We start from the raw sequence: 14760 nt of genomic DNA on the forward strand, positions 1-14760 counted from the left end.
GGGCGAGACAGAGCGGGCGAGACAGAGCGGGCGAGACAGAGCGGGCGCAAAATAAAAAGGAAAGTACATATTACATGTGTGGTCTGATAAATTTCCCCAGAAACTCTTGTCCCTGTTTTGACATTTGATTCAATCTCACTGAAGAGAGAGGCATTTGGTAAATACAAGCGTATCAGGACAAACTAACGGAGGGCTGTGGAGGCTGGGGATGGGGAGGGTCGCAGGGATTTTAAAATAAACCTTTTCAAAGTAGGTTTCGAGAAGGGCAGTGGGCGGAGAGCTCATACACACTGATGGATAAATGCAGAAATGACTCAAAACTGTACAAAAGGTTAACAATTCTGCGCGGGACTCATGACCAGACAAGTCCCTCACTCAACAGCCTGATTGCGTCGTGGATGATGTTACTGGACCAAGTATTTGGGGTCGAGGGGTAGTGTGGGGATATGTCAAACCCCATCTTTGCGGCCAGTGGAGTTTAAATTCAATTCATAAAAATGTGGAATCAAAAGCCAGTGTCGCTAACGGTGACTGTAGTCAGAGGGAAATCTGCAGGATAAATTAAGATAATGTTGAGTTTATCAGGCTGCTTTCAGCCAGTTCATTTTCACACCTATTCAGCAGAGAGCATTAGCCTCACCAGGTCCAGGCACCTACGCGTGACTTCGGATCCTCGCACAGCAACACCCGCTGAGGTGGCCCAAACAAGGCACTGAGCTCAAGGGCGACTAAGGACAGACAACAGATGCTGGACTGGCCAGAGGGGCCTCCCGCATTCCCACGCAGTGACAAAGGGACTGAAAATGCTGATCGGCTCAACGGCATTCCCAGTGCAGCAGGGTTCCAGCGCCGTTGCATTTGTCAGACGAGTCTCGCGGGAGATCACCCTGCTGGCTTTCTTCAACGCCTCCCTTACCTGGGCCCTAACCTTTGTAGATTGTGAGGGTGGAAGGATCCCCATTACTTTGTTCAAACTGTCCTTGCTACTGAAACCGGACTGGCTGACGTCTGTAAGCAAGCTGCTGGGAGGTGTGGGCGGACGTGGCAACACCGGTTTCGGCACTGGGGGGAGGCAGGGGAAAGGAAATAAAAGGAAGAGAGAGAGAGAGAGGCTTCAGTATAACAGTCTGCCCTGTGACACAACAGTACCACTCCCCAGGTTAAGAAGCAAATGGTGTTACCATCACTGAATCCCTCATGATCAACATCCTGGGGGTTACCATTGACTAGAATATGAATTGGACCCAGCCCGATATCAATATTGTGTCTACAAGAGCAGATCAGAGGCTGAGAATCCTGCAGTGAGTAACGCCCCTCCTGACTCTCCCCCCAAAGCCTGTCCCACCATCAACAAGGGCACAAGTCAAGAGGGTGATGGAATACCCCCCACTTGCCCTGGATGGGGGCAGCTCCAACAACACTCGAGAAGCTCAACACCATTCAGGACAGAGCAACCCCATCTGCTCAATCGACACGCTAACCCCCACCTTCAACACTTGCTCCCTCCGTCCCACCACCTCCCCCCACCACTCGATCGACATACTAACCCGGACCTTCAACACTCGCTCCCTCCCTCCCCGACTCGAACAACACACTAACCCCATTTTCAACACTCCCTCCCTCCCACCACAATCCCCGCCCCCGCCACCAAATCGACATACTGTCTACTCACGGGGCGTGTTGATGGTCACTGTCTCTGGTTTGTTCGAGTTACAATGCTGGCTCTTCCCAGGGTTTGACCGGTTGCTCGGTGCAGGGCTAGGCTCTGGTAATGGCTCTGTGGGCGGTCTCTGGGTGTACGGGTCCATCCTGGGGGGCGCCACGCTGGGGGGCAGCGCTCTCACAGTCGGCCTCCCTACGGCACACAGAAGCACAGGGCCAATCAGGCTAATAGCATGACCTCAAGCCACGGATAGGCTGCACAATCACAACACCAAGCCCGTTCCTGGAACAGGACGGAACAAAGTGCGATCCCACCCACCCCGAGCCATGGATGCAACTGCAATTAAGTGACGGTACAGGAAGAGGCCATTCAGCCCATCGTTTCTAAATAAACTTGAAACTCACCGTCAAGCGCAAGCCCGTCTCCTGATATGGATTCCAATTAATTTACCCAGCACCCAGTGTTGACCATGCGGCCTAGAATGACCAAGCCTATTGCACCCCTACCCCCCCCCCCCCCCCCTCCACCCAAATCCACAGACATACAGCTTAGTCAAGGAGGTCAGATTTAACAAGATGAAGGGCTGGCATGAACGTGGAAGCATGGGGGCCAGAGGCTGTATTTTGAGCTGGTCAACCAGATCAAACCCGTCAACCGCACCGAACAACTTCGCGACGGACGCTTCGCAAACGCGGCTTCGAGTCCCGAGGACACAGACAAAACTGCGGACTCAGGTTAGTTTCAGCCAAACCTTCACCATCACTGGGTCAAAATCCTGAAACCTCGCCCCCTGCCCCCCCCACCCAATAAATGGCACCCACCTCACACAAGATGCTGCTACCACCTTGAACTGCTGCACCACTAGAATCAGACTAACTGGGCACTGACACTCCCTCCCCTGCAAGTTATCACTGCGAGCAAAACGGTACCAAGAGGTCAGCAAACACCGAACGCACGCCCACCAAGTTAAAAAAAAAAGTTAAAACACCAGCATTCCAGGTTGAAACCTCTACAATGGAGGCCGAGCGAGAGTGAGGGGGGCAGCAAAAGGGGAAGCTGGGGTTGGGGAGTGTAAACAAGGAAGCAAAGGTAGGGGGCTCCTCTACGTTACAGTGGCGAACCCACAGCCTTCGCTGCCGCTCTGGATTGTAATCCAGCCCCCAGTGAAGAGGGCACAGGCTATGCCGTGACACATTTCCCACCTCCCCACCCCTCAGACGAACAGCAGAGCAGGAGCTTTGAGGGGGGTGTTGACAGCAGGAGGAAGCTGAGCAAGTCAAAACCAGAATCAGATCAGAGTGTGGTGGGGAGGGAGACGTCCTGGAGTCCAGGATGACTGTGTAGTTATCCAGCCCAGGCAGGAAGTGAAGTGCATCGAGACAAGCAGATCTTTGTCGTTTCGATTCCGCGTTTGGGACGGACAATTGCTTTGGAGTCCTCGTCTTCCACCCCCCTCCAACTCCCCACACCCCCAGCCCCAAACGGGCACTTCCTGAAGGCTGCCGCACAGGCCTGGAGCTGGCAACTGTACTGTGCAAACGAGGCCTTTTGGCCCATCAACGCTGTACCTTACCACCACTGACCATACCAGTCCCACTTTCCCCACACTAGGCCACAGCCTGGAACATTATGACACTTCATTGGCTCGTCGAAGGACTTTTTTTTAAAAAAAGGGTAGTGAGGTTTCCGGTCTCAACTCCCCTCCCAGGCAGCAAATTCCAGGGCCGCCCCCACCCCCCGCCCGAGTGAAATACTTCCTCCGGCCTTTCACTTTCAGTGCCCTTGTTAATGCTCCCTCGACTAAAGGGAGCAGCTGCTTTCTACCCAACTTGTCCATGCCCCTTGCACACCTCCATCAAATCTCCGACTCTCCCTGCCTTGCTCCACAGGAAACAACCTGAGCTTATCCAACCTCTCTCCCATCGCTGAAAAAAGCTCCGTCCCAGCCCAGGGCAACATCCTGGTGAAGCTCCTCTGAACCACCTCCAGTGCAATCACATCCTTCCTACAGCGTGGTGACTGGAACGATACTCACTACCCTAACCAAAGCCCTGTTCAGCTCCAGTGTGACCTCCCTGCTTTTACAAACTCCAGTTATCCCCCCCCCTTGCTGACTTGACTGTTACTCTGCCCACCAATGCTGCCAGACTTGCACTAACACTTGCTGTCTGAACCTCATCCGTAGCTGGGCATCTTTAAAAGGGACAGGCTGGATGTTGATTTGAAGAATAATTATTACAGTCACCCTGGTGGCGGAAAATATCGACAATCCACCAGTCTCCACTCGTTCCAGTAACTGAGCCATACAGCACGGAAACAGACCCTTCAGTCCAACCAGTCCGCGCCAAACTAAACGCATCCCACCTGCCTGCTCCTGGTCCCTATCCTTCCAAACCTTTCCCATTCATGTGCTTATCCATAAACATAACTGTACCCACATCCACCACTTCCTCACGAAGTTCGTTCCACACACAACCCTCGTCCTTTTTAAAATCTCTCTCCTCTCACCTTAAAAAATTGCTCCCCAAGTCTTGAAATCCCCTGCCATTCACTTTATCTACACCCCTCATTATCTTAGAAACCTCTATAAGGTCACCTCCCAACCTCCCATGCTCCAAATACACACGTGTTGTAGCAATGCCCTCTTCCCAGGAAGGAACGAGAGCTGCCTCTTAAGAGTGGGGGGGCCTTGGAGAAACCCAAGGAGAAGTAAAATTAAACGGAGGCCTGGCTGCCGCAAGCAAACACACTCTCGCTCTCTCTCACACACACACAGACAGAAGTCTCTGCTGGAGCTCCAGCAACCACAGGGGAAGCCCCACACAAGTCCTCGATAAAACAGATGTCTTTCTAAAGATTCTCCAGAGGGTGGAGGAAAACCCAAAATCCAATTGCAGAATGACTGTCACAGCAGCAGTGAGCTCGGTGTGTGCGCGTGCGTGTGGTGGGGGGAGGGGGGAATGCCTGGTGTGGAACTCCTTCCAATCCACCACCTGTCTCCGTCATTTCGCAAAAGACACAGGCCACAGGTGCCAACACCAGGCTCCCCCATCTGCTCCAGTTCTAACAGGGATTAGTCCAGGTCAGGAGGGGTCTAGGACAGTTCAGATCAACTCCTGACTGCCCTCTGAAGTGGCCCTTTCAAAAGCTGCACAGCTCAAGGGATAATTAGGGAGAGGCAACAAATCCATCAGTCTCCACTTTCCCAGTGATGCCCACATCCCCAATGGAGAGGGTAAAAGAAAAGACCATTACAAGTAGTGAAGGGACTGGTGACAAATATTTTCTGTATTAACAGGAGGGTGCACAGTTCACCAACTGTGAGCGAAAGAAACTGACAGGGATTTTACATTCCTCCGAAACACACAGGTAGGCACGGTCACAGTCACAGATCCACCGGAACCGAGCGAAGGCTTGGATTCGTACTGTCCTCTGCAAGCCTTACATAGCCCACAGGCACTGACCGAGGGATTCGCAGGCGGGACAACTGGTTACAAAAGAGCTTGGAAAAGTCTTGCTCTGTCCCTGGTCCACGCTGAGGGAGGACGAGGCAAGTTCGCCCCCTCGAACCTGCTCCACCGTTCAACCAGATCGTTTATCCCAACTCCGCACTCCTTGAAATCTCTCGATCTCTGACTGGAACGTGCTCAATAACAGAGTCACTGGGGCAGAGGGTTCCCATCCCAGTCTAACACAGCTGACCTCTTATTCAGATTCTGTCCCCCACCACTCCCACCTCCCCTGGCTCCAGATTATATCCACTTCAAGCCAGGTAAAGATCCTTGTGAATCTACCCCGGCAGGCCCTGTGAGAATCTTGCACTCTTCAATGAGATTGCCTCTCACAGTTTTCTAACTTCTATAGAGAACCGAAGCGCAGTCTCTCTCATCACTGCTGTAGCACAGTCTGGCCATTCCAGTCTTCAGTCTGGTGACATTTATTACATGTGATAGAGGGAATGCAAACCCCCCTCCTTACGTAAGGGGAAGCGATGGCCTAGCGGTATTATCGCTGGACCGTTAATCCAGAGACCCAGACAGCATTCCGAGTTCAAATCCCCCCACAGCAGATGGTGGAACTGGGATTCAATAAACGCCCGGAATTAAGAGTCTAATTTGTCAATTGTCAGGGGAAAATCCCATCTGGTTCACTAATGTCCTTTAGGGAAGGAAACTGCCATCCTTACCTGGTCTGGTCTACATGTGACTCCAGACCCACAGCAATGTGGTTGACTCTGAACTGCCCTCTAGGCAATTAGGAACACAGAACATAGAACAGTACAGCACAAAATAGGCCCTTTGGCCCACGATGTTGCGCCAAACTTTTACCCTAATCCTAAGGGATATCTAACCTCCACCCCTACCTTATACTATCATCCATATGCCTATCTAATAGCCGCTCAAATGCCCCAACTACCCTCTCCAGCAATGCATTCCACACCCTGACCACTCTGAGTAAAGACCCTACCTCTGACGTCTCCCCTAGATCTACCTCCACTCACTTTAAAACTATGCCCCCTTGGAATAGCTACCTCCACCCTAGGAAAAATTAGGGATGGGCAATAAAAGCTGCCTGGTCAGTGACGTCCTCATCCCATGAATGAATAAAGAAAACAAAATGGAGCCAAAACAGCAGCCGTTACTCCAGGTGCGGTCACACCAAGGCTCTACACAACTGCAGCAAGACCCACACTCCAGTTCTATTGTGGTAACAAGGGGGCATAGTTTTAAAGTGAGTGGAGGTAGATCTAGGGGAGACGTCAGAGGTAGGGTCTTTACTCAGTGGTCAGGGCGTGGAATGCATTGCTGGAGAGGGTAGTTGGGGCATTTGAGCGGCTATTAGATAGGCATATGGATGATAGTATAAGGTAGGGGTGGAGGTTAGATATCCCTTAGGATTAGGGTGCAATCCTTAGATTCTCTCTCGGTGGAGCTCTCGCGGCCTGACACTGGGGAAGCGTGAATGTTACTTGCCACTTAACAGTCCAGCTTTACAAAGGAAACTTGAGAGAGCTCTTGTGGTGTGGTGGTATTGACCCTACCTCCGGGCCAGGAGTTTGCTTCCCACCTGCGCCATTACATGTCTGAGCAGGCTGGTGGAAAATATCTACAAAAAAAGGAGTCTCGTCACACAGACACGATTGGGGCACATGATTAGCTCCAGCAGATACAAGATGTCTGGGAATATCTGTCTGAGTCAGAAATCTCCAGCTGGCCCGAATCGCTGATGTCACGTTGGACGGCAGAGACTTGCTCAGCGTGGAGACGAAACCAGGCGGCTGACCTGAAAGGAAGCCTCAGACTGTTTGACAAGTTAGTCATCTCCTGGCAGCTCGCCAGAACTGAGAGAAAGGGATCGTGAGCTCCCAATGCCTCGCAAACCTGCCTCGCCACAATATAATCCCCAAAGCCACGAACCGACTGGGGAGCATCACAACGAGATGGGGCCATGCCCCTGGACAGCAATGCGTTTCCGAGGCGACACGGCAAACGCCAGTTTTGTGCGTTGGGCTTTTAAGGGAGGGAGAGTGCGTGGCGCAGTGTAATGTCCCATCATTCAAGTCCCACCCCACTGCAGGGCCTACTCTCCATCAACACAGCCAAACAGGCTGGCTAATGATTTCCGAGACATGTGGCTGTTGGTGAGTGTAGAAGAGTTCGACGCAGATACAGGTCCCCTCATGCTGGTGACCTGTACCAGGAAAACATTCACAGCAGAAACAAACAGCCATGTGTTTGGGCCATGTGTTTGGATGTTCCTCACGAGCACAGGAAAAGTCTTTAGTTGCGAAGAGCAGTGACTGAGTTTAACTTGTATGAACAGATAAAACAGAAGGCAATGAACCACTTTAATAAAATGGCATTGAGGAGGAAGATCAGCTGTGATCTACTCCAATGGTAGACCACAGTCAAGGGGCCGAAAGGCCTCCTCCTGCTCCAATGTTGCCCTTGCAAAGGCAGAAGAACAAGAATGCAGCTAACTGCAGGCAAATAATCAGTGCACAGAGAGCCATCCCCCCGCTGAACAAATAGGGGGACAGCGCACAGAGAGCCGTATCCCACTAAATAAGCCCTGATGAGTAAGTAACAGCTGAGGGGTAATGGGGAACATACCTGACAGGATGATGTCCCTGGCTCGCCAGAGGTTTAGACTGGTGAGAACATGCAGCAGCTGTCCCACGGTCCCATTACGGTTCATCCAGTACCACATGACGTTCTGTGTCCGGCCGTGTTCCCCTCGGCTCTCCAGCAATCGAAGTTCAGTCACGTCACTGACAAGGGAGGAAGCTGGGGTGGGGTATGCAGTATGGGGGAAAACAGAAAACAAAAAACAAATCAATCCCTTTTTACAACCTAACTGTACAGCTCAGTGACCAATTTTCAGGCCCCCTCATCTTGCTCAGAGACTGTGCAGGGCTTGCTGCAAGGGAAGGACCAAACATAACACCCCACCAGCCCCCAAAAACAGCTCTAAATGACTCTCTGGTCACTATCGCATCGCAGCATCAGGAAGCGTTGCCACAGGCTGTTCAATTGCTCAATGAATTCCCACGTTACACCCCGATTACTTAATGTGGACAGCTGTTCTAAACTACTTAATGCAAACAAAAAGTGACAGCGTTAATGATCGATCCGTAAGCTGCTAACTGAACAGCGATTATTACACTGCTGTAAAACACTCCTGGGGCTGCAGGCAGGGGCTGGGTCAAAAGCAGATTCTAATTTACCCCTTCTCCACTTTGTGTGCTCACTAGCCAGTGTGCTGCAGGACAGTTTCTCACAGTGGGGAAGAGAGTGCAGTAGTAGGGAGGAAAGGTCAGCACTGGTTCAAATTTCCGACAAGAATTCTCACGCAGATAAGGAGTGGGCTACGTCCGAGTGATTTAACAATGAAACAAAAAACCCACCTCGGGACAGAACACACCCACAAATAACAGCACAGAGCCATTATGCAGCTGGACTTGGGCTCGCACAAACCAAGCTCCCCCACCTTCAACCTCCCTTGGCTTTATAGTTTTTGATGTTTGTTTCTCACAGTGGGTTTACACACAGAATCAGTCTCACTGCTCCCTGACTGCAGCGACATCATTTCGCCTTCTTTCCAAATTTTGTTTCCTAGCCACTCACTCATCCCTGGTATCGTGCTTAAGTCTGAGCCCAGACTGCGCTGAGCCTCGGTTACCAACATGCACTGAGATCACCGGCTCCCAGCTCCGAAACAGCACCCGGGGCTGCTAAAGTCTCCAGCCCATCTGCTGCTTAAACTCTTAGGCGTGCCCTCATTACCCCTGCACTCAACTATCCCACCGCGCTCTTGCACATTCCACTCTCCAGAAACTCCAGGTCACCCGAAACTCTGACAGCTTCGCACCCCCACCACGACTAAACAAGCAGTTACCACAGCCTGAGCATTTCAGTTTACAGAGCTGCTAAGCCAGGAGAGTTTGGGGTGAAAGTCTTCTGGTTAGTAGAAATGAGACAGTTGCGGCCATCAGAATTGTGGAAGGATCCTGTCAGAGGGCTCACACAGAAGGGAAGTTTAAAACTGCCTCTGCTGAAGGAAAGTTAACTGGGAGGAGTTCACCAATTAACAGCCAACATTCCGGGTGATGTTACTCTGGAATCGAGGATCCATAAAAGGAACACATTGGAGGAACAGTTTAAAGGGGGTTTTTTTTTTGGGGGGGGGGGGGGGTGCGCGTGAGAGAGGGAGCAACAGCGCGCGACATCCAAATCTAAATCTAAAGGTCTTCTCTCAGCGGTACTTGGGTCTTTTTCCCCTTCGTTTTGTAAAGGAAGCTTAGGTTCTATTGTTAAAGGACACCTGTGACCTCATGCAAACAGGTTTCACTGACCAACCACGACATTCAACTATCAAAAATAGATGTATGATTTATCAAGCCAGGTTTCAGTACAGGATCAGGCTTGTTCAGTACAGGATCAATGCAGTGAGAATCCAGTCATGGGTGACTCCCTCCCTGACCTGATGCTGAAGGCAGCACATCGTTGAAAAGTGCAACTCCGTTGTGGACTCTCTTAAGCCATCATCCTCCCAGGGAGCTTCCATCAGTGTCGTTCTTTCCCAACAGATGACTCTTTGTTAAAAGAGGTGTCAGTGATCAAGAACTGCTACTCGAGATTGAATTTCCACAGGCATTAAACTTGTGGCACACGCTCCACCGGTCCCAGGAAAAAAAAAATCCTTGACGTACTGAGTCAGCAGGCACTGGATTAACTCCTGGATCCAGCCACCCTGCACCCCCCTCCCCCCCACCCCCGGACTGCCTGACTGCGAGGGCTTCGCAACTCAGGCCAATCCCCATCGAGTGAGCTTAACGGAGTCGTAGAGATGTACAGCACGGAAACAGATCCTTCGGTCCAACTCGCCCATGCCAACCAAATGTCCTAAATTAATCTAGTCCCATTTGCCCGTTTGGCCCATATCCCCCCGAACCCTTCCTGTTCATATACCCATCCTGATGCCTTTTAAATGTTGTCATTGTACCAGCGCCCACCACCACCTCTGGCAGCTCATTCCATACACACACCACCCTCTCCGGGAAAGAGTTGCCCCTCTGGTCCTTTTTAAATCTTTGCCCTCTCACGTTGACCCTGCGCCCTTCTAGTTTTGGACTCCTCTACCCTGGGGAAAAGACCTTGGCTATTCACACGATCCTTGCCCCTCATGATTTTATAAACCTCTAAAAAGGTCGCCTCTCAGCCTCCGACATTCCAGGGAAAATAGCTCCAGCCTATATTTGTGGGCAGCACGGTGGCACAGTGGTTAGCACTGCTGCCTCACAGTGCCGGGGACCTGGGTTCGATTCCACCCTTGGGCAACTGTCTGTGTGGAGTTTGCACATTCTCCCTCTCTCAGACAGAGGGTTTCCTCCGGGTGCTCCAGTTTCCTCCCACAGTCCAAAGATGTGCAGGCTAGGTGGATTGGTCAAGCTAAATTGCCCAGTGTTCAGGGATTTGTACATTAGGTGGGTTATAGGGGGATAGGTTTGGGTGGGTGCTCCAAGGGTCAGTGTGGACTTGTTGGGCCAAAGGGCCTGTTTCCACACCGGGGGGATTCTGTGACGATCTATGATCTATTCAGCCTCTCCCTATGGCTCGCACACCCAAACCCTGGCAATATCTTTACAAGTCTTTTCTGAACCCTTTCAAGTTCCACAACATCTTTGCTATAGCTGGGAGACTAGAATTGAACGGAGCATTCTAAAAGTGGCCTCACCAATGTTCTGTACAGCCACAACATGACCCTCCCAACTCCTATACTCAATGAACTGACTAATAAAGGCAAGTGTACCTTCATTACCCTGACTACCTGCAACTCCACCTTCAAGGAACTGTGTACTCTAAGGTCTCTTTGTTCGGCAAAACTCACCCAGGACCTTACTATTAAGTGTATAAGTCCTGCCCTAATTTGCCTTGCCAGTATGTGCGTAAGCATGGTCTATCGTCGGATGGTAACAAGGATGCCCAAACTTCTGCCCTACTCTGCTAACCCAGAGATGCCGAACCTGCTTCCTGCAAGCTCACAGCTCAGCACCGGAGTCGATGAGATTGCGAAGCAGGGGCCTCGGAGTTTGCATCACACCAGCTCCATCATGCTGAGCGGAGGAGTCACTGGGGAAGTCTGTGACATAAGCACTTATCTGATCAGATTACTATCACCACTACCAGTTGAAGAGGTGAGGTTTACCTGGTTTTACCACGAGCTCTCCGCACGACTGAACAACATGCACCACATTCACAGCAGGCCTGACGGGCGCGCGCACACACACACAGATACACAGTGATTTAAATCAGTCGTTAACATTAAAGCAACCTCAGAGGTCACATGGGGCACAGATTGGGGTGGAGGGGGCACCGTTGTAACTCGTCAGGGCAAAGGGCCTGGTGATGGCTTCCAAACATCACATCCGCTCCTTAAATCTGCACGTGCAGTGTAATGGTATCTGCTGACTCATCACACTGGTGTGGGGGGGAAAACAGTGATTTTTGGGAACGAATCGCTGTTACAGAGAAAGTGTTAGGCGTTATGTCAAAGCACACATCAGCCTCTTGCTAAACCTGGTGTACGTTTCTGATACTTTATCTGTTACAAGCGGACTCACGGGGCCACATCGAAGGGAACTACACAAATTAAGAGTGCATGGTGTACACTGTAGCATATTAAACCGAGCGGAGGGTTGGTTAGTTGGCAGGAAACAGAGATTAGCCTGAAATGAGTCACTCTCAGGCTGACAAGATGGAATGGGTGGTGTGACACAGGGGACTCATGCTGATGCCTCAGCTACTCTCAATCTTTATTAATTACCTACAAGAATGAACGTGAATTATGGCTGTTTTATCTGCCGATGATACAAAGATAGGGACGAAAGTATATTGCAAAGAGGACATAGTATCTGTAGGGGCACGGAAACAGCTTCTGAGGGTGGGCAGGTGGATTATATCATAGGAAAATGTGAACTTAACCAGAATGAACAGAAAAGCAGTATATTATTTTAAAAAAATCAATGTACAGCAGGGACCTGATGGAGGTGTACTGGATGATGAGGGGCATGGATTGGAAAGCAGCTGTTCTCCTCAGCTGGAGGGTGAATAACAAGGGGTAACATCAAAGGGAGGGGGATCTAGATTGGATCTCTAGAAGAGCTTTCTCACCCAGAGGGTGGCTGGGGCGGGGTGGAGGGGGAGGTGTGGGGAGGAAAACATACTACCTGGGAGGGTTGATGAGGCAGGAAACCTCAACCTTTAAAAGTAACAAACACCGAAATTGCTGGAAAAGCTCAGCAGGTCTGGCAGCATCTGTGAAGCGAAATCAGAGTCAACGCTTCAGACCTGATTCCGAGGAAGGGTCCCCGGATCCAAAACGTTAACTCTGATTTCTCTTCACAGATGCTGCCAGATCTGCTGAGCTTTTCTAGCAATTTCAGTGTTTATTTCTGATTTACAGCATCCGCAGTCCTTTCAGGTTTTATTTAACCTTTAAAATGTACTTGGACGAGCCCATGGAGTATCTCCAAGTCTCTGGGCCTAGTGCAGGACAGTGGGACTACTGTAGCTGGTGGTGTACTTTCAGCAGTACAGCACTGATGGGCTGAAGGGCTTTTACCGTACTGTATTCCTATATGATTGCAGAGCTTGGAGGTACAGATGGATCTGGGCACGTTGACAGGTTCATTACACAACATTTGTAAGCAGACCGTGTTTATGTGTTCGTGGCTTTGTAGGCATCTCTGCCTAGGCCAACATTTCTTGCTTGTCCCCTATTTCCCAAGGACAGGGAACAGCCACCACGTTGCTGTGGGTCTGGAGTCACGTGTAGGCCAGACAAGGACAGCCCTGAGGGACACGTATTCCCTGGAGTTTGGAAGAATAAGGAGGCGCAGGAGATCTCTCAGAATGTTACAGAATTGTAATAAAACCAGGGGGGGAGAAACGGGAAACCCAGAACCAGAGGGTCACAGTCTGAGGATACATGGTCAGCCATTTAGGGCTCAAATGAGAAGAAATGCCTTCCCCAGACAGTGGTGAGCTTGTGGACTTCTCTACCACAGAAAGCGGTTGAGGACAAAACACTGAACATTCCCAAAGAGGAGCTACATCCAGTTGTTGGGGCTAGAGGAGAGGGCTGTGGAAAATAAAGAAAAAACCCACTCAGCCCTTTGAGCCTTCTCCACCAATCAAAATGATGGTGGCTGATTAACTAGCTCAGTCCCCTGGTCTGACTTTCTCCCCCATACCCTTTGATTCCTTTAGCCCTGAAAACTACATCTAACTCCTTTGAAAAGGACTCTACTGTAACATCCTGAGGGTTACCCATCACCAGAAATTGAACTGGACCCAGCCATATCAACCCTGCGGCTACAACAGCAGGTCAGTGGCTGGGAACCATCCAGGACAAAGCAGCAACGTTCCCCCCACAGCCCCCCCCACCAACCCTCCCAAAAATCGGTCACCCTCCCCTATTGACACACTGACCCCTATCTTCAACACTCACTCCTTCCACCACCGACGCACAGCAGCAGCAGTGCGTACCATCTATAAGATGCACTGCAGCAACTCGCTGAGGCTCCTATAACAGCACCTTCCAAACCCGTCACCTCTAGCCCCTCTGGGTGGGGGTGGAGGCAGAAGACATAGGAATATCAACCCCTGCAAGCTCCCCTCCAACACGTACACACGCACACAGACACATGCCCCGGGGCTGGGACTAATATTGGCTGTTGACCTCCGTGTTGTTGGGTCAAAATCCCTCACTAACACCACGGCGAGGCGACACACGGGACTACTGCTGGACTAAGCCGAGTCATCAGAAGAGAGAATGTGGACCTAGATTTTAAAGCAGAACCTGATTCGCCCCTATAAGATGGCGGAGAACGTGAATCGAAGACGAGCAGGACAGTGGAAGCAGTATCATGTGTCCCAACAACCCATTTCCATCCAGGCTACGCAGGTCAAACAGGGGCAACTGGTGTTGTAGTGATACTGGACACATCACCCTGAGACTGAGGCTAATCTGGAGAACACGGTGGGGTTCAATCCCCATCACAGATCCCGCTGGAATTTAAAAACCAATCTGGAATCGAAAGCTGGTATTGGCAACGGTGACCATGACAGTAATTGTTGATTTGTAACAAAAGTCCACCTAGTTCTCTAATGTCCTTTTGGGGAAGGAAACCTGTGTTCTTAACCCAGTCTGGCCAACCTCAGGAGTCAAGGCCCTGCAGCGACATGGTCAGCTCTGAACGGCTCTCTGATGTGGCAGAACAAACTGCTCAGTTCACAGGCCAACGAGGGATGAGTGTTTTTGGAAATCCTTGCCAAAGAGAGCTGTGGAGACGCAGTCCTTGTGTATATTGAGGCTAAGATAGATAGATAGATTCTTGCAGCAAAAAGAAACTGGCTGGCCCCCACCCCCACCACCAGAGACCAGGCAGTTGCAATGAGCTACAAGTGGTGCAGCACTCATCGATATTTGGGTAGCTGGTGTGACAGGGGTGGGAAGTCAGCTTGTCGTGAAGTGGCCAGTTTGGCGAGGGTACAAAGTGACCCTGCCCTGTAGTCTCCAACAAATGCAGATCA

At 50.9% G+C, this 14760-nt stretch overlaps 1 protein-coding gene across 4 annotated transcripts in view; it reads right to left on the bottom strand.

Moving 5' to 3' along the window:
• The window catches only part of LOC109924573 (interleukin-1 receptor-associated kinase 1-like), a 24690-nt gene extending 16745 nt beyond the window's left edge, over positions 1–7945 (bottom strand). For 2 of the 4 annotated variants that reach the window (XM_048619821.1, XM_048619819.1), the window contains exons 1-3: positions 7777–7945; positions 1673–1855; positions 917–1062 (exon numbers count right to left, since the gene is read on the bottom strand). In XM_048619821.1, the coding sequence (XP_048475778.1) occupies positions 917–1062; positions 1673–1855; positions 7777–7873 (426 nt within the window). In that variant the 5' untranslated portion in view covers positions 7874–7945. Of the gene's footprint in view, positions 1–916; positions 1063–1672; positions 1856–7776 lie in introns of those variants that run through there. The other 2 variants (XM_048619820.1, XM_048619822.1) reach the window with 2 other exon arrangements.
• Positions 7946–14760: the final 6815 nt, after the last annotated feature.

Source organism: Rhincodon typus, chromosome 44 (genome assembly GCF_021869965.1).
Source record: "Rhincodon typus isolate 14 chromosome 44, sRhiTyp1.1, whole genome shotgun sequence".
NCBI classification, from domain to species: Eukaryota; Metazoa; Chordata; class Chondrichthyes; order Orectolobiformes; family Rhincodontidae; genus Rhincodon; species Rhincodon typus.